Source organism: Eptatretus burgeri, chromosome 13 (assembly GCF_056783735.1).
Source record: "Eptatretus burgeri isolate ZD-2024b chromosome 13, Ebu_testis_v1, whole genome shotgun sequence".
Taxonomy (NCBI): Eukaryota; Metazoa; Chordata; class Myxini; order Myxiniformes; family Myxinidae; genus Eptatretus; species Eptatretus burgeri.
In genome coordinates, this window is record NC_140973.1 from 3,260,588 (window position 1) to 3,288,087 (window position 27,500).

The following is a 27,500-nucleotide window of genomic DNA, read 5'->3' on the forward strand; positions in this document are numbered from 1 at the left end:
AGTTTTGGGAAGTTTAACCCCTTTTTTTTGAATCAAACGGTGCAATCGTTCTATTCCACTCACACATCTGTCCACCCGGACCCCCGGTTGCTATTTTGGTTCGGTGCGCTTCGGCCCTGCTCGCTTGTGAATAACTCGAGGCATCTTCCACTCAACTCGAGGAAGCTCTGGTCAAATCACATCATGTTTGTGCCAAGTTTCCAAAGCAGATGTTGCATAAACCATGTGGGATAACAAAAGTGAAACTTTCACTCATTATCTCCATCACCTAAGGTGGCCGGAGGTTATGTTTTCACCCCTGTCTGTTTATCCGTGAACAGGATATCTCAAAAAGTTGTGGACGGATTCGGATTAAAGGTGGTGGACAGGTCGGGTGTATGATAAGGATGAATCCTTTCGATTTTTGTGAAGATCAGAATCTGGATCCAGATAAGAGAATTTTTTAATTTTTTAAGTGATTCTTCACCATTGACAGAAGGGGCAAACACGATATTTAGCATGATATTTCAAAAAGTTGGAGATTGATTGTGACTAAACTAGGTGGATGAGTTTGTTAGGTAACTAGAATAGGCTGATTCACTTTTTTGAGGTCCAGATCCAGATCCAGCCTATTAGTGGGACATAAAGCATAAACTGTACAACCTGATGGAGGTGTGCATTCTACCAAATGGAGGTGAATACTTCGAGACCTGGGATGGCTCTGTTCCACCTTCTGAAACCTGCATATGGATATAACAACCAACAACACACCTCATATATGGGATTTTAACATGGGGGATGAATTATCATATAAAAACATCATTCTCATATTTGTGATTTTAACCCAGGGGATGAATTATCATATGAACACCTTGGAGATGGATTTTGACCTGAGGTTCCAGCAATACGAGCCATGTGATCAGAAGGGAATGCAAAGCAAATGAACCCAAACAACAAGAATAGGTAACTCGAGATATGCCACCACAAAGTGATCACCAAGGGTAGGCCTCCCCTCATGCCCATGATCCAATAATGACATATTTTGGTCAGACCACCATATGACTTTGACTTTCACCATTTAGGGATATAGTGTAAATCAAGAATATGTGACAGCATCTACAATCTATCCATAAAACCTAACCTTGGAGTTGAAAATCGGCGGAAAATTATTCAAGTTATGATCAAATTCCGAGACATATCGCTTGCCATCGATACAGTCTGGTACTCTGCCCTGCTCACCAAACTCTCTTCCTATGGTATCCAAGGACATCTCCACTCATGACTCACAGACTTCTTCTCCTGTCACAGTCAGCGTGTGGCCCTTAACGGAGTTCTCTCATCGCCTCTTCCTGTCCAGGCTGGAGTTCCTCAAGGCAGTGTTCTGGGTCCTGTTCTTTTTCCGGTTTTCATCAATGATCTCTCCGACTCTCTGGTAAATCCTCTTTACATCTTTGCTGACGATTCCATCCTCTGCCGTGCCATCTGTCATCCCTCAGATCGGCAAGCAGCAGCTTCTTCGCTCACTGCAGATCTGGATAAAATCAAAAGCTGGTCCAACACATGGAACATGTCTTTCAACCCTGACAAATCTCGCACTCACTATGTCTCTCTGAAAGGAGGATCTGGAACCAACCCCCCCATCTACTTTCTCAATAATCCTCTGGAGGAAGTCCTTTCATTCAAGCATCTGGGTATCACTATCTGCCATGATCTTTCCTGGGAAAGCCACATTTCCAACCTGGCCTCCAAAGCCAGTCACTGACTGGGAATCCTCCATCATGCAAAGTCCTTCCTTGGCAAACCTGAGCTCCTGACAACACACAAAGCTTTCGTCCACAGCCTGATGGAGTACTGCTCTCCCCTATGGGCTGGTGCTCCTGCCTCTCACCTTTCTCAGCTTCATGCTGTGGAAACCAAACAAAGACATTTATAATCATTGGTATCTTCCATGATGAGGCTGAGTCTGTGGGCCTCTCACTCTCCTACCTTCTCCTCTCTGGCCTTGACCCCCCCACCACGCCTTGCTCTGTCTGCGATCTATCCCCCCCCCCCACCATATTTCTGCAGGTCGCACAAGGTCTGCCAGCAACATCCTTCTGGTAATACTACCAAAATCAAGAACCACTGCTCACCTTCACTCTTTCATTCCTCTTTTTTTTCCATGTTTGGAACAAACTCCCACACTCTCTTCAATCCCATTCTTCCCTCCAGGCCTTCAAAATTGCTGTTCACCACCACCTCTTGCAAAATTTAATTCCAAAAGTTCCAGCCAGGTCCGTGATACAGGTCACAAATTGGGAGTGCAGGAAGAAAAATAAACAATTTTCTAAATGATGGTTTAGTTCTCCTAGGTGGTGTAAGAAACTCTGTGGTACCATTAAAATTGGGGTCACTAATTGTCAAAACAAACTCCACAACAGAAATATGCCTTCCGCTATCCTATGGGGGGGGCTTAATTATAATGATGGAATAACATCGTGACATTCTCTTCCGTGAATTAATTCATCTATTTCCCATTGCTTACACTATTGGATGTGAATATAAGGTGTTGGCAGGGGGATTTTCAAATAGGGTGTTGCATTCTGGAGTAGGCACTCCTTCACAAGCCAGGTTTTCTGCCTGTTTGAACATGTGGATGTTTGAGAACCAGTGATATCTTTCAAATTCGAAGAGTTATTTGAATGAACCTTTAAACTCTTATCTTGATTGGTAATCTCTGCGAAGTACGTGGCATCCTTATTACGCCATTCCATTCTGATTATCAATCCTGCTAACATTTGCGCTTGATGAGTTTTTTTTTGTGATTCGTTTTGATGTTTTCTCCAAGTCATTCAAGAACCAATACTGAAGCTGTGGAAATGATTTTTAAATACATATTCATCGAGGTTCTGGTTAATCTTTTTCTCTGTCGGATTCCAATTCCCTTTGATTAAAAAAAATGAAACCCCTATGCTGTGCAGAGCTAAAGATCTCCTGCCATCTTGATCTCGTACTGGCTTCAAAATTTCTGCCATCCTATCAAAGCCGTTTAAATATTTTCCCTACTTTCCAGTTGTGTGCTTAAGGACAAAAAAAATGGACGTAAGTTAAATTTTTTCAACACGAAGCACCCCTCCCTACAGGAGCCGACAAGAGGGTCATGTTATTATATTTATGCCTATTTTACTCCAAGGGGTCCCAGGATTACACACCCAAAAAATGGTTGCGATCGATTCAGCCGTTTTTTGGTACCTGGGAACAGACGAATGGACGGTGAATTATAGTAAGATGGCCAGTTATAGGGGAAAGGAGTGAAGGCTGAAAATATAAGCAGAATGAAGAACTAGTCTTGTTTGTGAAGGCTCATGACGATCTGCGTCGGTGGACAGGTGGGACAACCCAAACAAAACATGGTTAATGCCCCCAAACGTTCGCTCCGTCAGAGCTCATCCTGAAACGTCAGCTCATCCCAACTTTACCATTCCTCAATCGGCATTCTGTCGATTCCATCCACTGAAACGATAAGATCTTTCGATTTAAAGATGAAAGGAGTAAAGACTAATCAATCGTTCTCCAATCATCACTAAATGTAGCTTCAAAGTGTTCTCACCTGAAGTTATCATCTTGGTGAAATTGTGCACTTAAGTGCCACATTTTGTGCAAAAAAACAACAACATTATCTCAAAAAGATGTGTAAACTGAAGGCAGTCAGAAATTTGCATCGAGGATTTGCTTATCTGGATGAAATTTTGTGAAACGGTGACTAGGAAGTGATTTGAAGTCTTTGGCACGAGTTTTGATTGCAGTTTGAGGCGCCGGCTGGTTGTAAATCCCCAGCGATGTTTGTAAAAAAAAAAAAAAAAAAGTCGAACAAGCTTCGGAGACTCTCCACCGAAGGAGCATCAATCTTGTGGAGGAAGAATGCCGATTAGTCAGGCGAGGCGCTTGCTTCTCGGGGCATTCGCGAGGCGAGCGGAAACAAAACCCGGTACTCGTTTAACTCTCCCTGGCGATTAACCTCAAAAGAGCTCTTTGCTTCACCAGCCAAGTACATGAATGAAACGGTTCATGAAGGATATGCACTTGCATTAATGCATCGGGTCTATTCCATGATTGCGATGAGATCCCGCATGACCGATGAATGCGAAAGCCATCGCATCGTCAATCTTCAGCTCGTTCGCTCAATGCAAACACCGAATGGCTCCTCGATGTCTTCCTTCCTTTTCTTTCATTTCGGAGTCTTTCGTAATGTTGTTCTTGATGGGAGCATTTATTGTAACGGAAAGATTGAACTTTCACTGTGGAATCAAAATCAGTTGAAGGGTATCCCTGCGAGTACCGTATGACTTTTGGTCCATCCATGTGCTTTCTGGCTACTGCTTTCTGGAGATCCTTCCGGAGCCATGAGATCTATTTTATCCAGCTAGGTCCTCGTTCTGTTCTTCCAATAAAGTGATTTGAAGTTTGGACACAGGTTTGAAAGTTCATAAATTAACAAGTATTCCCTGTGCAGATGGATAAATGTGTGAAATCGTTACAGATGACATACATTGGTCTTGGTGTCTGTCCTGCTTACCATTAAGCATTGCGTACTTAATGCGAGAGGGCTGAATTTAAAATAAAAAATATATATTCCAAGGAGGCAGGAGAGTTAAGAAAGTGATGAAAGGAAAGAAAAAGCCGAGGAGATTATCATCGATGAAACATGCTCTTGATAGAGCATCAGTATCGCCAAATCGATCTCTTGGCAAGGAGTTATCCGGGTGTTTAACCATGCTCTTTCCAGTACACAGTCTCGGCAGGAATCTTTCATTTCTTAAGAGTGCCAGGGGTAACTCACTTACTCTTCCTTGAAACACACCGTGGGATCTTAAACATCCACCGACGCCTCTAGTGTGCTCAGACGGGTCCTCAGGCTTAACGTCGCTCTGATGTAAGGTGCACACAAACCTCGAAGCTCTCGATCCTGGACAGCTGATTGGTAAAAGACATATACCGGGAAGCTCTCCTGCCAGCCCTTGGGAAGAGATAAAGAGTATAAAGGGGTAAATGAGGCATACATTAAGGGATCAAAAACCCCAACCTTTGTGTGTATATAATCTGAACTAGGCTGTATATTTGAAGCTGTGGTTGGAGAAGTATTGTTTTTTTCTCTGTTTAGATGTTGAGTTTAATTTCAGGAGCTCATGACACACCAATATATCCACATTCCCACAGTTGGATCTGAAACCTGAATACAATAATTGCATTAGTCATTCGGCCAGCCATGAGAGAGTTGAGTCGTGAAAGAAGTCCAGTAATGGTATTCTTCACAACCCAAAGAGAATACAAACAGTGTACGTAATGTGAGGACCATTGTTCTTGAGGTATTCCAAGTTATTCCTCGATGAAATGTCTCAGGTGTAAAAACACTTTGGTTCATCATTCTCGGACTACATCTCCAGTCTGCAGTTGGGGGTCATGTGTGGTACATAAGACTTACTATAGGGTGTGGAGGGGTGGGGTGGGTAGGGAGGAGGTTTGGGATGATGAGGAAGAGAATGATAAGGAATGGAAGGGAACTGGAGAAGAATAGTATGCTTCACCCTTTGTTTGATTAACAACGTACCGGAAGTCTAACATTTTCTCTCCCTCCAATCAAGTTTTGGACCTCCATGTTCTCAACATATTTTCTTGCATGTGTTGTGTTTGTGCTTGTCATTGCAAAGTCAAACACTTCTCCAAGAGGAAGGGTGTTTGTTTTGTTATTCATAATGTACACAAGTTGGGTGGTTTTAGCCATTAGTTTTATCTTGGTGTCACTTGCCAACTACCAATAGCATGGTTAGACCGTCCGAAGATGAGTTTGGTGTACAGCTCTTCCATCTGCTGCAAATCCATACTCCCTGATCTATAACCGTCCCTCCAAAATGCGATTCAGTTATTTGCTAATTGTCAGTGGATTTGATAAAGATTATTAAGATAATGAAGGGAATAAGTATGGAAAAGTTTTTTTCAGCAGAATGGACAGTGATAGGACCAGGGGCCATAGCTTGAGAATGAGGAAGAGGAGAGTTGGGACACCTTGAAGTAGGGGCCCAGGCAAAAATGCTACAGTTAGAACTATAGTAGATGAGAGTGTAACTCTCATATCGTATCGTTGGTAACAGATCCCACTACAGGAAAGTAATGCTATTTCTTCCCTGGGTTTTTTTTTTTTACTCGGAGGGTAGTTATTGCGTGAAATGGACTCCCCGGAGCAGTGGTGTCAGATGAAAAGGTTGAAATGTTTAAACTGGACTTGGATAGGAACCTGAAAGCATTGAGGATAGAGTGGGACATGTATATTGGCGGAAATGCATGATCACGGTGGGCTGGAAGCCCCTTACTCCGTCGGGCTGATCCCTCTCGCAACGTTCAAAGTACACAGGCCAAGCCCAAAGCTTGCATTTTGAAGTTAAATTTTATATTTCTAGAAACAAAAGCAGTGGTCTCTGCCTAAGGTGCTGTGTGTGTGTGTGTGTGTGTGTGTGTGTGTGTGTGTGTGTGTGTGTGTGTGTGTGTGTGTGTGTGTGTGTGTGTGTGTGTGTGTGTGTGTGTGTGTGTGTGTGTGTGTGTGTGTGTAGTTGGACAAGTTTTATTATTATGGTTGAAATTGTATTTTCCACTTGGCAAGGAGAGTTTGTAAGATGTTCTATGTTGTTGGCCTTCAGGGCAAGTTGCACACATCACCGTTTATTAATGGTTAGACCTTTGACCTTTATTTTATAAAGGTGTTTTCTCAGTTTCGAAAAATTCCAAGTATGAAGCCTTTAAAATGGTCTCGTGAGCCCTTTGGGGTTGTAGTTTTTATTAATATTTGTTGAGAGATCTCTCCGATAAAGACGCGTCGTCGACGCTTCTCCTGTAATACCCGGGATACAAATCCGACTTTATTCCACCATTTCCAATCGTGTGATATATCAATCAAATTCCCTGACATGCTTGAGCTGTGTCACGGCTTTGAATATTCCTATTTTAACATAATCCCCTTGTAGTACAAGGAAGTTTTTTTTTTTCAGGGATGTCCCTGCAAATCACGTGAGGTATATCAATGTCACATGACTTAATCACAGGTGCTGAGGCTGATGGAATAGCCTTGAGGTACGCACACTCGTCTCTAAGCTGTCTAGCCTGGGTTCAAATCCCGACCCAACTATAACATATTATCATCCTGGTGTTTCACAGGCTGGGTGAGGCATCATTGTGTGTGCCGTCCCTCGGATGAACGTTAACCTGGAGGACCCATAGGCCGGCGCTGGTCACGAGCGAATGTTAAAGATCCCACAATGTCTTGCCGGCACCATGAACAGATTCCCAATTCCCACCCGAATCGCCTTCAATCGAATGTTAGGCCTGGACGGCTGATTCAAGAAAGACGTCGGCCGAAAACCGTCCCGGGCTGACCCCCCAATGAGGTGGGAATTATTGTGACGGCTAAAGAAGTCCATAGAGACTTTTCCTAATCTGCGTCTTCGGCCATTTTCATAGTCTAGTTGAAAAAAATATTGGTCATTTAACCCAAAATTAGTCAAAGGAAAATTCCCTGGTTGTTTCTGTACAATTTGTGCAACTTTTACGCTTCATATTTCAACGCCTGCGTTAACCGAGTTATTGATTAATTAATTATTTGCTTGTTCAGTTATTTGACGTCATCGATCAACTTTTTACGCTTTTTTCTCTCTTGGAATTTTGGTGTTGCTACTCTTGTGTGACTATAATGCCACAGTCAAAACATATGAAGGATCCTACTAAACCTCGTCACGCGTTATCAACTGTGAGCTAATTTGATATCTCAAGAACTGATGAATGATTCCATTGACATGCAATCTTTACCACAGGCTCATCAAGATGTCAAGTCCATTCATGAATAACCTCATCATTTTGGGGGGGTCATTATCTTACTTTTCCATTTTCCTATTTGGATTGGACGGTGCGCTCGTTTCTCCAGGCACGTTTCAGACGATATGTGCGGTGAGTCTGTGCCTTCCACAAACCCTATCGCCATTCCGAACGCTGACCCGGAACGTATAGCATGCTCCTAGTAGAGTTTGCAAAGTTGGCCGGTGCGAAATATTTATTGTGATGTTTTGTTTAACATGAAAACCGACTCATTAATGTACAAAATGGATGTTTTTCAATGATACTTAAAAAAAATATGAATTGAGTTTTGTATCAAAATGTTATTTGTGCCATTATTTGTGTGGAACTTAGTGCGATCTTAAGAGGTCTTTGCAGGATAACGATGACCAACCATGCACGTGACATAGATGTGAGTTAATATTATACATGGGGTTCATCGTCGAGCAGCGTATTACACCTTGTTATGCAGAAGTGAAACGGTTTTATGATTCTGCTCAAATGAGGTATTCCAGTCTCAAGAATGGCGTTGTATTATGGCATTGGCCCAATTTTACATCACCTGCTTTGGAAGCCAGGTGAATGCAACAGATCGTGCACACTGCAATTTTAATGTGGCATATTCTCTGCAACTCAATGATGTGCAATGTAGAGTATGTTTGATGTTTTATTCGATGACGTGACCAGGTTTTACAGTTTGTTTTTCCTCAGGTTGAAGGAATTTTTGCTCAGGTGATATTCATGGAAGGTCATGCACACAAATAACTCCTTTTTGTTAGTATACACTTGCATAGCTTGTTATTCTTATTACATCCACCACAGAAGGTGAAGGAGGTTATGTTTTCACCCCTTCCTGATTGTTTTTTACTTGCAAAATTGAAGATTTTTCAATCAACCATATCAGGTCACTATCAGGTCAACCAGCCAATTATTTTTGAGGTCAACATCAATCAAAAGGTCAACAATATCAACAACTACTATGTATAGGATGATATTTCAAACTTGTAATGGGCCCGAAATGTTCTTGTGGATCAGGCATTGCATGGTGGAGGTTTTTGGCATTGCATGCATTTTGACATTTTTGGCATTTTTGGCATTTTGGCATGATCAGGCATTGCATTGCATGGTGCATGGCATGGCAATTTTGAAAAACTGAGAATTACAGGATTATACAATTGTCACAACCCTTGTAGCAAATGCTCTTATGGCACTTTTGATTCATGGTTACCATTCCAGTGAAGAGGTACTCTTTAGCGTTTAAGATAATAATGTAAGCTTGCCAGCTCATCTCTTGGGCAGTGTGACCACTCCTTGGCTTTTTTTCACAACATCTTGGCTATTCGTTGTTCACCTTGGCATCTTGGTTTTCTATAGGTTTTCTAATATCGCTTTTCCAAAACCTTGTGAATTCTTGGCTTTTTTTCATTGGCTAACCATGGCATTTATGAAAATGAGGAGTGGTCACACTGCTCTTGGGGGAGTCCACTCCATGCTGAAGAAGGACAGCGAGTTAGAAACACATCCAAGGATCAATCTCTTCCCAAAGGGTGGCCTGCCATTCCTAAACAAAATAAAGAATGGCCGACTGAGACTTGCAGCTAACAGTGCAGCAGATAAAACACTGCTTGTTTACAGTGTGTGGTTCTGTGTCTTCAACTAAAATGCAGAAGCAGCTATTTTAACTGTAATGTCCTGTTTTTATTCAAAGATAATTTCTCAGTTCTTCAACATCTTTTCACTGCAAGAGGCCCTTCTGTGGCCGCAGTCATGATGTCATGACGATATTGTATATATATATATATGTATATGCATATGTATATGTATATGTATATGTATATGTGTATGTATATATATATATATATATATATATATATATATATATATATATATATATATATATATATATATATATTGCCTTAGCCTGGTGTTGGCGCAGTGGTTAGGGCAGTGGCTTGGGACCCAAAAGGTCATGAGTTCAAGCTCCGTTGGGACACTGAATTAATATATATATATATATATATATATATATATATATATATATATATATATATATATATGTGTATATATATATATATGTGTATATATATATATATGTATATATATATATATATATATGTGTATATATATATATGTGTATATATATATGTATATATATATATGTGTATATATATATATATATATATGTGTATATATATATATATATATATATATATGTGTATATATATATATATATATATATATATATATATATATATATATGTATATGTGTGTGTATATATATATATATATATATATATATATATATATATATATATATATATATATATATATATATATATATATAATATGTATAACCAAGTCGAAAACACCAGGGGGTTGACTCAGCCTGCCATAATAGGTGTACCATATCTCTGTGTGTCGTAAGAGGCGACCAGGGTTGCGTCAGGAAGGGCATCCGGCATAAAAACATATGCCAAATCATTATGCGGACAACAAAACGAATTTCCATACCGTATCGGTCGAGGCCCAGGTTACCAACGACCGCCACCGGTACCGGTGGTCAGCAGGGTACCAGTGGAAATTGTGCTACTGCTGGGCGAAGGAGGAGAAGGAGACGGGGAAGGCGAGTCCGGAGGCAGTGGGAGAGGGGGAAGGGTATAAGTGTGGAGGTGAGAGTTGGAACTCTGAATGTTGGGACGATGACTGGCAAAGGGCGAGAGTTGGCTGATATGATGGAGAGAAGAAAGGTGGACATACTGTGTGTACAAGAGACCAAGTGGATGGGGAGTAAGACTCGGAGCATTGGAGGTGGTTTCAAACTGTTCTACCATGGTGTGGATGGGAGGAGAAATGGTGTCGGGGTAATCCTGAAGGAAGATTATGTCAAGAGGGTATTGGAGGTGAGGAGAGTGTCTGACCAAGTGATGAGTGTGAAGTTGGAAATTGAAGGGGTGATGATGAATGTCATCAGTGCATATGCCCCACATATGGGGTGTGAGATGAAGTATAAAGAAGATTTCTGGAGTGAGTTAGATGAAGTGGTGGAGAGTGTATCCAAGGATGAAAGAGTGGTGATTGGAGCAGATTTCAATGGCCATGTTGGGAAGGGAATAAAGAGGATGAGGAGGTGATGGGTAGGTCTCAACAAGAGAAATGTGGAAGGGCAAATGGTGGTAGAGTTTGCAAAAAGAATGGAAATGGCAGTGGTAAATACGTATTTCAAGAAGAAGGAGGAACACAGGGTGACATACAAGAGTGGAGGAAAGTGCACACAGGTGGATTACATCTTAACCAGGAGATGTAACCTGAAAGAGATTAGTTACTGTAAGGTGGTGGCAGGGGAGAGTGTAGCTCGACAGCATCGATTGGTGGTCTGTAGGATGACTTTAGAGGTGAGGTTGAGGAAGAGAGTGAGGGCTGAACCAAGGACCAGATGGTGGAAGCTGAAGGAGGAAGACTGTTGCGTGAAATTTAGGGAGGAGGTGAGACAGGTGTTGGATGGTGGTAAAGATGGGTGGGATGATTGGGCAACGACAGCAGAAGTTGTGAGGGAGATAGCTAGGAAGGTACTTGGTGTGACATCTGGACAGAGGAAGGAAGATAAGGAGACTTGGTGGTGGAATGAGGAAGTACAGGAAAGTATAAGGAAGAAGGGGTTGGCGAAAGAGAAGTGGGATAGTCAGAGAGATGAAGAAAGTAGGCAGGAGTACAAGGAGTGGCGGCGAAAGGCAAAAAGAGAGGTGGAAAAGGCCAAGGAAAAGGCATATGACGAGCTGTATGAGAAGTTGGATACAAAAGAAGGGGAAAAGGATTTATACCGACTGGCAAGACAGAGGGACCGAGCTGGGAAGGATGTGCTGCAGGTTAGGGTGATAAAGGATGCAAGTGGGAATGTGCTGACGAGCGAGGAGAGTGTATTGAGAAGGTGGATGGAGTATTTTGAGGAGCTGATGAATGAAGAAAATGAGAGAGAGAAGGTTGGAAGAGGTGGAGATAGTGAATCTGGAAGTGGGGTGGATCAGTAAGGATGAAGTGAGGACTGCTATGAAGAAGATGTAAAGTGGAAAGGTGGTTGGCCCAGATGGTATACCAGTGGAGGCATGGAAGTGCTTAGGAGAGATGGCAGTGGGGTTGTTAACCAGATTGTTTAATAAAGTCTTGGAAAGTGAGAGGATGCCGGAGGAGTGGAGATTAAGTGTACTGGTTCCGATTTTCAAGAATAAGGGTGATGTGCAGAGCTGTGGAAATTATAGAGGGATAAAGTTGTTAAGCCACACCATGAAGTTGTGGGAAAGAGTAGTGGAAGCTCGGTTGAGAGGAGAGGTGACGATCTGTGAGCAGCAATATGGGTTTATGCCAGGAAAGAGCACCACTGATGCAATGTTTGCTTTGAGAATGTTGATGGAGAAGTATAGGGAAGGCCAGAAGGAGTTACATTGTGTGTTTGTGGATTTAGAGAAAGCTTATGATAGGGTGCCAAGAGAGGAGTTGTGGCATTGTATGAGGAAGTCGGGAGTGATGGAGAAGTATGTGAGGATCGTGCATGATATGTATGAGGACAGTGTGACAGCGGTGAGGTGTGCGGTAGGAATGACGGACCGGTTTAAGGTAAAAGTGGGATTGCACCAAGGATCGACTCTGAGCCCTTTCCTGTTTGCAATGGTGATGGACAGGTTGACGGACGAGATCAGACTGGAGTCCCCATGGACTATGATGTTCGCGGATGACATCATGATCTGTAGGGAGAGTAGGGAGCTGGCTGAGGCGAGCCTCGAGCGGTGGAGGTATGCACTGGAGAGAAGGGGAATGATAGTCAGTCGGAGTAAGACGGAGTACATGTGCGTAAATGAGAGGGAGGGTGGTGGTATGGTGCGGTGCAAGGAGTTGAGGTGGGGAAGGTGGATTGGTTTAAATACTTGGGATCAACTGTCCAAAGTAACGGAGAGTGTGGGAGAGAAGTGAAAAAGAGAGTGCAGACAGGATGGAGTGGTTGGAGAAGAGTTGCAGGAGTGATTTGTGACAGAAGGGTAGCTGCAAGAGTGAAGGGGAAAGTATATAAGACGGCAGTGAGACCAGCTATGTTGTATGGTTTGGAAGCGGTGGCACTAACAAAAAGACAGGAAGCGGAGCTGGAGGTGGCAGAGTTAAAGATGCTGCGATTCTCGTTGGGAGTGACGAGGATGGATAGGATAAGAAATGAGTATATTAGAGGGACAGCTCAGGTAGGACGGTTTGGAGACAAAGTGAGAGAGGCGAGATTGAGATGGTTTGGACATGTGCACAGGAAGGAAGCGGAGTATATCGGGAGAAAGATGCTGAAGATGGAGCCGCCAGGCAGGAGGAGAAGAGGAAGGCCAAAGAAGAGGTTCATGGATACGGTGAGGGCGGACATGTGGGTGGTTGGAGTGTCAATGGAAGATGTGGAGGATCGAGCGAAATGGAGACGGTTGATCCGCTGTGGCGACCCCTAACGGGAGCAAGCCGAAAGAGGAAGAAGAAGAAGAGAAGAAGAAGATGTATAATATTGCCATGGGCATGGCCCAGATAACTCCGAATGGCTGACGTGTCTATATAAGGACCACAGACGCCATCTACAACACTCACCTTTGGTCGGATCCTCACGCCCAATGTCGGTTTGCCATACGAGTAAGATGATTGAAGTCGATGGGGAACCATGCCGGCGGTCGTGCAACGATGTTAATTGGCCAAGTGAACCAATATTATGCAGCGCCTTTTATCAAAGGGCCAATCAACCGCTTCGGTTAATTACTCCCAGGAGTGCTATCTATTCTATATATTACTAAAACTCTCATCTTGTATATATGTATGTGTGTTTGTATTTTCCCGAAATATAGCCAAAACGGTACACGACAGTGCAACATTTTTAGAGCTACCTTACACACCATTCTCCTGTGGTGTGCAGTATCAAGTTTCGTTCAAATCAGGCAATGAAAAAATTATTAAAAAATCACTTCCCGATTCAGTCAAGTACTCTTTGGGAGAATTTGATCAATGCAAACACCCTCAGCGGTATAGTTCGCTGGAGCGATCTTTTTTATTGAAATGATTTATTTTAAAATCTCAAACATTTTGTATAGACAAAGAACGATTTATTTTTAAGCATAAAATAAACATCGCCATTTTGATCTAATACTTCCGTGTTCATGAATAAATAAAATTATGTTTAGAAGATTACGCAAAATAATTTCTTCAACTTTCTTTTCTCCGTTTTTTTTTTTTTCTTCAGATTGACACGTAATATCAAGTTTCGTTCAAATTGGGCAACGAAAAAATTATTAAAAAATCAATTCCCGATTCAGTCAAGTACTCCGGGAGAATTTTATCAATGCAAACAACCTCAGCGGTATAGTTCGCTGGAGCTGCCTTTCTTTTTTTTTCTTTTTTTTGAAATGATTTTTTATCAACCGCTGTCACAACAGGAACCTAACAGGTTCACGGGTCGTTTCGTCTCAGATAAAACCCAAGCAGGATAAGTCAAGACACAATGCTAAATCTTTCATACGTTTATTTCAAGCAAACATAAATTGGTGGGAGAAATGGTGTTTGGGATTCAAACAAGGAATTGGTAGGAAAATTCAGGGATAGGAAATGCCAGCAGTTCACACAATTTACAGGTACATACACATTTCCCACTTATCCCCTACATGACAAACTTGTCATCAGATGCCTTAGAATAATCACTTAGCACTCTAAAACAAAGACACCAGACAACCGAAGAAATGAAAGAGTGAGGGAAGAGGGGTGGGTGAGAAAGAACAGTGAGGGGTCATTTATGTGCCCCAGATACACCTTCCACTACCTGGCTGGAATTGTGGCCACCCAATGGTTCTTGGTTCAGGCTTGCTTCCCACACACTCTCTCCGGGGTTTCTCCCTCTGCTCTGTTCATTCCCTGGTTGTCTGGGGCACTCAATGATCTTTGGCTGACGTGATGGACCGCGCAGCTCGTGTGGGAATATTGGCTGGTGATGCGAGAGTGATGGTGATGCGAGTAGGAATATCGGCAGCTTTGTTGCGATCGGGCGGCCTAGCGACAGCCGGGCTGTTTCAAAGGTGTGCCGGGCTTGTTGTGGAGTTCGTATGTGTGGTGAAAAAGCCACGAAGAAAACGAAAGAGCGAGACAAAAAGTCAGCAAGGCAAACAACATAAAGAGTGAAGAAGAATAATGTTGAAGAGGAAAGTTGGAAAGAAACGTCTGAAGCGAGGTCGGTGTGAGCAAGTAAAGGAGTGCTGAATCTCTTTTCTAAATCTCTCTGGATCAGTTGGAATCTCTGCAAATCCTAATCGATCCCCACATCTCTCCCTTTATTTCCTCCACTCACCCCTCCCCTGCACCCTCATCCCACATCTTCAAAGTCCCCAAATTTGTGCAAGACCTGCAGGGGCGGTCGGAGCCCCCCTTTTGGTGATTGGCTGAGACCCGTCCCTCTGCCCAGCAACTGAATTTGACTGGTGAAGAGAGGGTCTTTGCAGGAGTTTTGTCTGGGAGGTGGGAAGGAGTGAGAACTTGGTGTTCACCTGTCATGTTTGATGGATTACTTCCTGTTTGGGGAGGCTAATTATGAGGATCCTTCGAGGCTGATTATTAGGATCGTTAGGTCAGTGGTCTCATTGTCTTCTACCGCCTCCTTTCTTGATTTGCACCGACTGTTCTTTCCGTGCTTTGTTCTCCCCCCCCCCCACCCCAACGTTTTTGCAGGGCGCACACATTCCACCATCAACCCCATTCTGGTGAAACTCCCTAAATCCAACATCATTGCTCACATCCACTCTTTTGTTCCTATTTTTGTCCTGCCTGTGGAACCAACTTCCACATTCTCATCGGCAAATAGATTATGGGGATTTTCCAGAGAGTCAGAGAGATCATTGATGAAGATCAGGAATAGGACTGGGCCTCAAACACTTCATTGGGACACTCCAGCTTTGACAGGAAGAAGAGAATAAAGGATTCCTCTGAGAGCCACATGTTGGCTATGAGAGTAGAGGAAGTCAGTCAGCCATGTGTGGAGTTGGCCTTAGATGCCTTACACAGAGAGGTTAACGAGTAAGCTTGGATCCCAGACTGTATCGAAAGCTCGAGATATGTCAAGAGAGACGGCCCTGATCTCATGTCTGACATCGTGGACCTCCATCCATTGTTGGGTCACGAGAAGAAGCTTGTCCAAGGTAGTGTGCTGAAACCAAATTGATTATCTGAGATGAGGTTATTAGAGAAAAGGTAGGATTTCACATCAACTGCGATGATGGATTCCATGACCTTGTTGATTGGAAGTAAGCTGGTAGGTCTGTGGTTAAGGGGATAGTTTTTAATTTTTTTAAATTTTAATGTAATGCTATGACGTTGAATGATTTCCAAACAGATGGAAGATGACCTAGGGCAAATTATAGGGTTTAAAGGGCAGAGAGGGGATGTGCAAGAGCAGTGGAGCAGATTTTTTTTTCTATCCGGTCAGACACTTGAGCTGATGCCGTCAGAGTCGAGGGTTGACAGAAACTTCTCCACCTTCTCAGGTGCAAAAGACATAGAGTTCAGGAGCAGTTGAGTATGACTAGGAAGGATGGGTACTGAGAGTGGAGGGTTGGGGACATAAGATTTGAAAACGAACACAGAATTGAAGCATTCGACCTCAGGAGTGGAGTTGGGAAGGGATGGAAGAGAAGCATACATGAGAGACAGACTTATCAAGGTGCCACCAGGTTTTAGAGGAGGGAGACAAGTTTGAAAGTTCATTCCTGAGGTTGGAGAGATGTTGTTTTCAGGCTCTCCTGTGGACACACACTTGTTGCGGGCTTTTTGGAATGCACAAAAATGCCTTCGGTCAGGTTTGCCTTCCAGGAAGAGAAGGCAAGTTGTTTCAGAGTAACTGCCTCACCACAGGATTCAATGTACCATCAGCGGGAAGAAGGGAAGGATAACTGAAGACGAGATGGAATGAATCCATGCATGAGAGATAGCAGGATTCTTTAGAAGATTTCCCAGGCTGAGTTAACATCAGGGGTGGTAGATATGGGAGACCAGTCCTGAAGAGAGATGGATACTTGCAGTGCCTGTCAATTTGCTCGAGTGAAATGCCAGACTCACCGTTTTTGAGGCAGGTTTTGGAGAATGTTGACTTTCCCAAGCATATGATCAGATGAACGAATTGCAGCAGAAGAAGAGCAGGAGACATTTGCTGGGAATTTTGTCATCACCAAGTCCAAAAGGGAGGATTTGCTATTCGGATAAATCTGGGTTGGAATGTTCACAGATTGTGTCAGCCCCATGGAGTCACAGAAGTACTTTGCTGAACTGCCATTGCTGGTGAGAGAGTTATCAACACCCAGCCAATTTGCTTGGTGACCATTAAAATCACCACATATGAGGAAGAGAGTTGTGATGAGTGGTTTAAAAGTTTGTCCATGTTTTCTGAGACAGAACGATTTATATGGAGTCATCACTGTTTGGAGGACGCTACAGCACACAGACATTCAAGATGTAGGAGCGGAGGGGAAGTCACAGCTGAAGGTACTGCTGGGGCTTGGGAGGTATAAGATCAGTACAAGGGCAGTAATAAATTGAGCTATTGATGTAAAGAGCAATTCCACTACCAGTGTGGGGATCACGCCGATCACATCGGAGAAGACGATAGCCAGGGAAATAGACTAAGGAGTCAGGGACATCCTGTGGGAGGAAGGATTCTGTTAAACAGATGATGTCAGCAGATCTGTCATGGATTGTGAGATCTGTCACGTTGGAGCAGAGGCCTTCACATGCTTGAGGTCCACACAGTGAGGAACAGGGGAGGAGACATTGAGAGATTCTGGGACAGGTGGGAAGCTCTGAGGGGGAGTGACAAGTGGGAGGAGGCTGGGAAGGTGTGGGCTAGAGGGGAAGATGGGAGGGGTGTGATGGGGGAGTGGATGGGAGGGGCGGGACGAGGTGAAGGAGAGGGGGGGGCGGGCGGAGGGGGAAGAAGGGAGTGGGCAGGATGAGAGAGAAGATGGGAGTGGGCAGGATAAGGGGAAAGATGGGATTGGACGGAAATAGGAAACTGAGAGGGGTGTGATTAAGGGGAAGCAGAGAGGGGGAGGTTGAGGAGGAAGTTGAGAGGGGGCAGGATGAGGGGGAAGCCTTGAGGGGGTGGGTTTGGGGCAAAGATTTGAGAGTGTGGGGTGAGGGGGAATCTTGGAGTGAGTGGGATAAGCAGCGATGCAGAAAGGGGTGCATGAAGTGGAGTGATGCTGAAATGGGGGCCACATAGGAGTGGGTTTGAATGGATGCAAGCTTGTAGGAGATGTGGGGTTGGGTACAGACATGGAGGGGGTTGACACTAAATTAACATAAAGGAGATTTGATTGTCATGCGCGGACAACCTCTGCAAACTGGACTTCTCAAAATTCCCATATTTAATATTCTGAGATGAAGATCATGGGATTGGTGGAAGGAGTTGTTTGTTGTTGAAGGCACGGAGAAAGGTCGGGCTGTAGGAACCGGAGGATGGGTGGATGACAGACCAAGTGTTTTGGTGAGCAACATATTTGCAAAATATGCCTTTTACATAGATAGATGTATCTGAATAATACCTTCAGCTACCTAACTAAGCCTGGTGTTGGCTTAACTGTTAAAGGTGGCTGGCTTGAGATATTGGGGTAATAAGTTTGAGCTCCTTTCTACCGTTGAAATAACACCAGGTGGGTTGACTCAGCCTGTGATCCTTCCAAAGTTGGCGAAATGAGTATCCGTTTACTGGAAACTGGGGCACCGCATCAGTGGCACAGCTGCACTTTCAGAAATGATTACACCAGGTGGGTTGACTCAGCCTGTGATCCTTCCAAAGTTGGCGAAATGAGTATCCGTTTACTGGAAACTGGGGCACCGCATCAGTGGCACAGCTGCACTTTCAGAAATGATGCAACCAGCAGCCACAGGCTGCATACGAAACAACAACATCGAGTGCCTCATTTAGTGATCATCTGAATCATCAGTTTGGCACCGTTCATCATCTCGGTTACAATACCTTTTTCCCAAAACCTCTCCGAACAGTGGATCCACAACCTAAGTTGTGTCCATAAGTCATTAATTCAGCTATGGAGATAGACATTGTCTGTACTAAACAATTGATAGAAATATGCATTTCGTCGTAAATAATAGACCATAAAAATGCATGTTTCATCTGCCGTAATTGGCTGCCTCTGCATAAATTATTGGGAAATCCCCTGAAATTGCATTTTCTACTTAATGATGCTTTTTTGAATGCAACGATGTAATGTGAGTAATGTATTAATGATTAAATCTAGTAATTCTCTCTTTTCTCAAATTTGAGCCGTTTCCCTCTAGGTTAACAATTGTCACGTGTAATGCTTCGTAAGCCTTTGCGACTTATCACATTAATTGTTTCAAGTTGCCTGAATGTTACCTTCCATTTATTATAACACAAGCATAATGAGATGTTCTCCCTTTTGGGATTTCAGTAAATTCTTTGTTGAATCAAATTATGTTGATATGCCATTTTCGTGTATTTAAGTTTATCTCTGTCCATCATGCCAGATCATCAAAATGGTGATTGTTCACTAAAAACATGATGTTTATTAAATAAATGGCAATCCCCTATGGTTTAAGTCATGGGACAGATTTCTCCAGTGAAATTGCTTCGACATTAATTTATCAAATTGTAGATTTAATTAGAGAATGTATTTGTATTTGTTCCTTGTCAGGTTAGTGTTCTTCCAACAACTTCACCTGTTCCTCAATTGTAGCCACAACATTGCTTTTGATATTGGTGTTGTTTCTGACTTCATGTTTGATGTTTAAACGACACACTCTGCTGTAGTACTGTGCAGAAGCGCATCATGAATCATTTATCATTCCCATGTGTTTTAACACACAAATATTGATCAGTCTCTATAATCAGTTGCTCTACCTATAAACTGTAAATGTTATCGTCTACATACTATTGATGCAAAGACTCGATTATTTAACTCCTCACACTCCCCCCCCCCCCACTCTGCCACTGCCACTTCTCCCCTTTCTCAACTCCATTTATCGCTGACCCATTCCCATGACCTGGCCATTTTTTGTACCTCCATAATAGATAGTATTTATTGCCTGGAAAGTACTTTCACATTGTTCATTACAATCATCCATATAATAATACACTTGTTCATCCGTCTGTCTGTCCATCCATGTGTAATGCTCCTTTCCACCCATTGGTTTGACTGCTGGCCTGACTCCACCCAAAATTTTAACCTGAAAAATCATACGGCTGCCATTTTGGTGCAATGCGAGCCAAAGACATCTTCTGAGCTCTCACATTCACAATTGCCATGCCCTCCCTATAAGTTTTCCATTCAGTGTAAAACAACCAAAGTGACTTAAAAGGATCATCAAATATCAAAAGGTTGGAGCCGATATGCGTCACAGGCCTTGTGAAGGCCACAGTAGTTATAGGCCTCAGCCTTCATTCCTTAGGCTAGTGTCAGTCCATGTGCCAGCGCAATTAGAATCTATTAGTTGTATAACCACGATGTATTATATATGCACAAAGGCAGTGGGCATGTTTTTGCTTTAACCCCAGGTTATTTTTTTTATTTTGGCAATGATTGAGGCAGCGGTTTGCTACCTATACACCGCCTAAATAACTATATGTGACATGCTCTTGAGCAAAAGCTTTTTCCATGGAAGTTCTGTGGGTCCTTGCGAGTTCCCCAATAATATGCTTGGTACAGCAAATGTACTCTTTGCTGTTGACAGTCGGTATAAAGTAGTAGTACTCGTACAACTCACATGGTAATGAAAGCATCCAACCGCATAATGACCAAAACCACTCAAAAATATGCAGCGCAGAATTGATTCGTTGAATATTGCGCCCTGGAAGAGATGAACAATTAAACAAGTGCTTTTTGCTGACATCATTGCAATTAATTATCTTTTCGGATAGTTCTGTGTTGTCATAACTTGGATCTAGCCGCATGTTTAGAGCCGTTTTGTTCTTTATATGCCAAACTGAGAAGGCGCAGATGCCAAACTTGCAAAGGCCTTTTAATAAGGTTTTTTTCTTTATATTTTTGATATACAGTGTTTACTGAAAGTGTGCACCCACCCCCTTTCAATGTTTTCACCTTTTGTTATCTTATAGCCTGGAATTAAATTGCATTACTGCAGACTTTTTCCACCTTTATTTACACATTGTAACCCACAACTTCCAAGTGAAAAACAAGTAATACAAATTTCAGAAAATTAATTAAAAATACAATAACTAGAATATCTTGGTTGAATAAGTGTCCACCCCCCCCCCCCCCCCGTATAATAGCAACTGTAAATTAGCTCAGGTGTAACCAATCACCTTCAAAATCACATACATAGTTAATTGGCCTCCACCTGTGTTAAATTGTAGTGATTCTGATTATTTCAGAATAAAACTAGCTGTTCCTGTAGGTTTCCTCTTCTCGGAGGTGTATTTCACAGGAAAGACTAAACCATGAGCACCAAGGAACTTTCAAAAGATCTCTGGGATAAAGTTGTGTAAAGGCACAGATTAGGGGATGGGTATAAAATATTTCAAAGGCCTTGGAGCACAGTCAAAAGACAATCATTAAGAAATGGAAGGTACATGGTACCACCAAGACCCGGCCGAGATCAGGCAGTCCCTCCAAACTGGAAGACCAAGCAAGGAGGAGACTGATCAGAGAGGCTATCAAGAGGCCAATGGCAACTTTGAAAGCTATATGCCTTTATGGCAAAGATTGATCACTTTGTGCATGTGACAAAAATATCTCAAGCACCCCACAAGTCTGACCTGTATGGTAGGGTGGCAAGAAGGAAGCCGTTACTCAAAACGGCTCACATTGAATCCCGTTTGAGGAATGCAAAAAAACACTTTGGAGATTCTGAAGCCATATGGCCAAAAGGTTTGTCATCTGACAAAACCAAGATGGAACTTTTTGACTTAAATGCAAAAGGTTATGTTTGGCACAAACCCAACACAGCACATCACCCAAAGACCACCATCCCTACTGTGAAGCATGGTGGTGGCAGCATCATGTTATGGGGATGTTTCTCATCAGCAGAGACTGGGGAACTTGTGAGGATAGAAGGGAAAATGGACGGAGCAAAATACAGAAAAATCACAGAGGAAAACCTCCTGCCCTCTGCAAGAAAACTGAAATTGTGTCGGAAGGTCACTCTTCAGCATGACAACGACCCGAAGCCACAGCCAAAGCTACACTAGAGTGGCTAAGGAAAAAAAATATAAATGTTCTTGAGTGGCCCAGTCAGAGCCCAGACCTAAATCCAATCGAAATCTGTGGCATGACTTAAAGATTGCTGTCCATCAATGCTCCCCACACAACTTCACTGAGCGTGAATAGTTTTGTGCAGAAGAATGGGCAAATATTGCCTAATCAAGGTGTGGTAAGTTGGGAGAGACCTATCCCAACAGACTGACACCTGTAATTGCTGTCAAAGGTGCTTCCACCAGGTATTAACTCAGGGAGGCAGACACTTATCCAATCAAGATATTCTAGTTTTGTATTTTTAATTAATTTTCTGAAATTTGTATAATTTGTTTTTCACTTGGAAGTTGTGGGTTACGATGTGTAAATAAAGGTGGAAAAGGTCTGATTTAATGAAATTTAATTCCAGACTATACGGCAACAAAAGGTGAAAATTTTAAAAGGGGGGGTGTAGACTTTCTATAGGCACTGTATATATAAACGCTCTTGGAAGACCTTTATGATAGTGGAAGAAAGGCCAATGTACAGGTAACGTAACAAGCATGAACAGGTCGACAAGGGATGCTGACAAAAAGGTGAAGGACAGATTACGTGCAACCATTAAACAATTTCCTGAATTCCTTCTTGATCTTGCCAGGAAACATCACTGGTGTGATTGCGTATAAATTACGAGTGACGTCCAAACGTTCTACAAATGAGATACGAAAGATAGTGTAGGACAGGCGAACGTTTTAAAAAATTTTCAATAAATGATTGATTGTGTTGGTTTGTCATCTTCACTCCATTAGATGTGTAAGGCTGCCGAGGCAGTTTCATTGGCTTAGGGTTACAATCCTGGACAGATTGCCATTCATTCACAGGATAGTCCATTGAGTTTGCAGGAATTTGGAATTTGTGTAGGGTGCCGGCAATAACTCACCTACTCTTTGGATATTTGTCATCCAGCAACTCATGCTAACAGATGGGACACCCAGTTTAACATGCATCTGGAGGACAGCAAACATGGTGACCAGGATGACAGTTTATAGCTGGGTCGGGATTCGAACCCAGGCTAGATAGCTCAGAGACAAGTGTGTGTAAAGGAATGTTTTTCTTTTCTCATCAACAATGCCCTCTTGTACACGTTCTTGCATTGTCATGGGTTGTGAGTACTTCACTCGGATAATTTTTTGTAACTCCCCCCCCCCCCCCAGTACTCCCTGACAGGTATTGTCCTTGCTCAGCATATAATCCTTTGTGTGAAGTGTTCGATTTACAATTTCTCAAAATGGCCACATTCTTTTCCACTGCAGGGATGTAGACAGCACGGAAGAATCAAAATCAGTGCTCATGCACCATACTGTGATGAATGAAACATGTAGTCGTTCATCATCATTAGTGTAATTCTCTCTCCATTGCACCAACTCTTGCTGTACTTCTCAAAGAGTCTCCGTAAAGTTTTTATATAACCGAACGCAATTTATTTTCGAGTCAAACCTTTACTGTGTACACTTATTTTCACCAACCTTAATCGCCACCAGAGGCGATGACTTTGGCATGCGGTGCATTTACGGAAGTGAGAATTGAACAGGCCTCTCGAACATGTTATTGTTTTTTGAGCAAAATATTTTTTAAAGTTGTGGAATCAGACTCGGTGGTGTCATGGTTAGAGTGTCCACTCTAAGTCTGGGAGGTTGGAGGTCAGAATCCGAGTCATATCAAAGACTTTATAAATGGTTCGTGTTGCTTCCTTGCTTGATAGTCAGTAAAGGATCCTTGCTTTAAAGGATAAAGCATGGACAATCAACAATAGGTTGTGGCTCCCATGGGAAGGAGGAAATTTCTCCTTTGGTAAATGCCATGCTAAGTGTGGTGAGAAATATGGCACCGTTGGTGTGATGTCACTGGTACCCAGGGTGCCTTGCCCCAAGCTCAGTTGCTGTGGGAGATTAATTTTGGCCCTGGATGTGAAATGGCCAAGTTTACCTCTCATGGGGCCCATTTAACACCTTACAATGAAATAATGACATTTCAGGCAGTGTTCATTTCTAAGTGATATTTGTAGTGGATACTTGTGAACTTTTACCAAACTTAGTGCTTATAACATGACAACGACATTTGAATATTTACCTGAGCTTTGTCGTATTATTCGGGAGGAGGGTAGGTTCCCATTTGAATATTAGTCTCATGATGCTTGGATCCCAGGTTCAAATGTCATATATTGTTTTGATTCATCCATTGTCAACTCATTTCCTTGTAATTCGCATAAAAATACGCTAATATCCCCTAATGTTGTTTGAGAAAGCATATTGGAATGGGATTCAATTTTAAACTCAACCTGCTGCTTCCATCATTACTGAGTTGTGGCTGCGCCACTGATCCAGTGCCCCCTGGACATTGAGGCAGGAATCTGTGACTTTTTATGACCCGTTAAGGATAACCCACCTCCTCTTCACAAAAGACACCGTGGGTGATTTAATGCCCACCAACTAACGCTGGCAGATGAGACACCTGGTTGAATGTCCATCCGACGTTTATGCCTCGCCCTGCATGGAAACCACCAGGTCGGCAGTTGATAGCTCGGCCAAGATTCAAAACCAGATTACACAGAGGCAACTACACATAGCTCTTGACTATCCTCGGCCATTTCTCCTAATATGTCCTAAATTATGAGATATCCGCACGCTCCTAGATGAGCCTCGATGGAAACGCAGAACTTGGAAGTTCCCAAAATTGAGTGCAAAGTTTAAGGCACAAAACTGCAAGAGCGTTGCCATTAGTCAGTGAAAAATGTAATTATAAACAAGCAAATTGAATGATAAAATGAATTTTATAAATGGAATATAATGTTTATTGGAAAATTAAATGGAAAAGCACATAATTTCAATCGAATCCAGCTTTCCTCAGGGAAATATACTGAGCGTCCTGTCTGCTCGCGTTAGTTGGGGGACGTTGAATAACTTACCGTGTCCTTCACAATGAGTAGGCGAGCTATCACCGGCATCCTGAACAAATTATAGATTCCTGCCCGAACCTGAGTCGAACGTCAGGCCTGGCCAGGCGGTTCATGAAAGTGCTTGGTTAAGCTTTCCCCAGCCGACCACCCAACAACGTGGGAATAATTGTTGTGAAGGAGAAGAGAAGGTGTTGGTTCAGAAGTTGTCTCAACCTTGCTTTAGGCAAATGACCACCCTTTTAGGTCTTGGAACCCATGTTGGCATGAGTCGCCAACATGTCTCTGTAAAAACAGGTTCTTCACATGCAATGGCTACTTACCATTGATAGCGTGGCTGCAAAAAACAAATAAATTAATCTCTCAACTGAATCCAAAAACTGCACAAGTAGGTGTCGTTCATTTATTGGCACCCTTGATGGAAGTCCACCATTCCAAACAATGGCCGATATGACCTTACTGTGGCTGCTGAGATAAAAGGCTGCAAATCATGGTCGCAGCCTTCGACACGTCAAAACTGGCATTCCGGCTCCAGAAGAGGCAGCGAGCTAACGAGGGTCAGCAGAAGACCCCTCAGGTGCATTGATCTCTGTAAATAGTAAATAACGATGGTGGAAGAGTCGGGGGAGGGGTTATTTTTATTTTTTGTTCTCCTATGAACTCTGTAGCCTTGAGTTCAATTCCCAGCAGAGTTTCTCGTGTTTCATTTTTCAGGAGGACTGTACACATCATCATGGAATGCACATCATTCGTTGGGAATATTAAACCTGTTGTCACATCGACATTGACGGGGATTTAAAATTACTCTGGTTATTTTCAAAGAACAATGGGCCTTCAGAATGACAATAGATTAAATGAAATGGTTCAAAAGCAATCTGTTCAAAATTCCAATGAGTTTGGCATCTTCTCATTAACAATCATACAGTTTTGTTCATATTCACAGCAGACACTTATCCGTGGAGTCACGTGGTCTCTTTAGTAGGTTGTGAGACTATTTTGTGTATATAGACAACCCTTCTGATATATAGCAGGACATTCGAGGAAATACATGAGAAACTCCTGTGATTGGGACCATGGCAGAGTCCAGACGTTTTCTTGGTGCATTCATGTGATGCTCATTGCACGTAATTGGGCCTTGTTATACTCGGATATGACAACTTCCTGCATCTGTCTGCGCAGGATCTTCAATGTTTACCGTAGCATTGTCATGTCGCAGCTCTTTCCTATAATGAGGAGTGCTCCGGACACAGAACCGATGACTTCCCGTCCCAAGATGCCAAGTACTCGTCCAGCCTGGAATTGCAACAGGTGCAGCACAGCACTCAGCCATTGTTCTGGAATCTAAAAATAATCATTATTTCAGCCGAACCACACAAAGGGAACCTTTCCATACACCAATGTAATCCTGCGGCCACTACAGCCATGGTGAGAGGTGATCTGAGATGTGGACAACTCCAGGATCTCGATTGGAGCAAAAACTTGTCGATGCCTCGATGTCGGAGATATTTTGTACCGTCTTCAGCTGGCCACCAGTGGTGTGCAGTTTGTTGTGGTGTTGTGAAACCATACCATTCCCTCTAATCGTAATCGGTCAGATATGGTAACCCAATTCGGTTTACCTTTCACATAGGATGCCTCGGAATCCCTGTGCGTGTTTGCTCGGTTACATCACCAACTCACTCTTCCCCTTCATCCATACGCTCGTGATAGTGAAGAGGTGTGAAATGCATTTCATCTTTTCTGGCCTTTCTTCTTTCTGCTATTTTTCGATTACTTCCTCTGTCTACTTGTTTTATCATGGAGTACAGTAAGTCTCCATATTGAAGGGACGACATGGGGGGAGGGGGGGGGAGAAAAAAAATGGCCACCCATTCAAATGTGTACAAAATGACATGCTGAAAAGTTACGCTATAGAGTGAAGTTGTAAGCCTTTAAAAGCCATAACCTTTTATTCTCAAACTCGAATAAGTAACAAGAATGAAAAAGATAAGAAAATACATCGCAAAAGCATGAGATCGAAAGATCACAAAATCACCGATTTGTTCATACTCAGAATTGTTGGTGATACAGAATACTTTAACTTGTATTCCGACTTTTTATTTCAACCTTTACCTCTTTCTTTCTCGACCAGTAAGGATTTTGTCAAAAAGAAAACCTTATACTCGTCACGTCAGTCAGTCCTTCAGCTTTATGGGTTCCTTAATCAGAGATTTTATATTAAACATTTTTTCCTGCTCTCTCTCTGTCTCTCTCGCTCTCTCGCTCTCTCGCTCTTTCGCTCTGATGTACTATACTCTGTTACAGAGCATCACTGCCGCCGAAGCAGCTTCCTGAGCAAGGGTTATACTGGGTGGCTTGCCATTGCCTTTCCAGCAGTAGTTAGGGCAGGAATTTGGAATGTGTCCATGTTGCTGGCGATAACTCTCCCACTTTTCACAAAAGACACTCTGGGGTCTTTATCGTCCAACAAAGAATGCCGGCAGAGGGGATATCCGTTTAAT

At 42.8% G+C, this 27,500-nt stretch overlaps 1 protein-coding gene across 6 annotated transcripts in view; it reads left to right on the plus strand.

Annotated features, from left to right (window-relative positions):
* GABBR2 (gamma-aminobutyric acid type B receptor subunit 2) overlaps positions 1-27,500 on the plus strand; it is a 565,977-nt gene that overhangs the window by 368,810 nt on the left and 169,667 nt on the right. For all 6 annotated transcript variants that reach the window (XM_085850809.1, XM_085850813.1, XM_085850812.1 and 3 more), the window contains one exon: positions 7,818-7,950. In XM_085850809.1, coding sequence (XP_085706935.1) covers positions 7,818-7,950 — 133 coding nt within the window. The remainder of the gene's footprint in view (positions 1-7,817; positions 7,951-27,500) is intronic.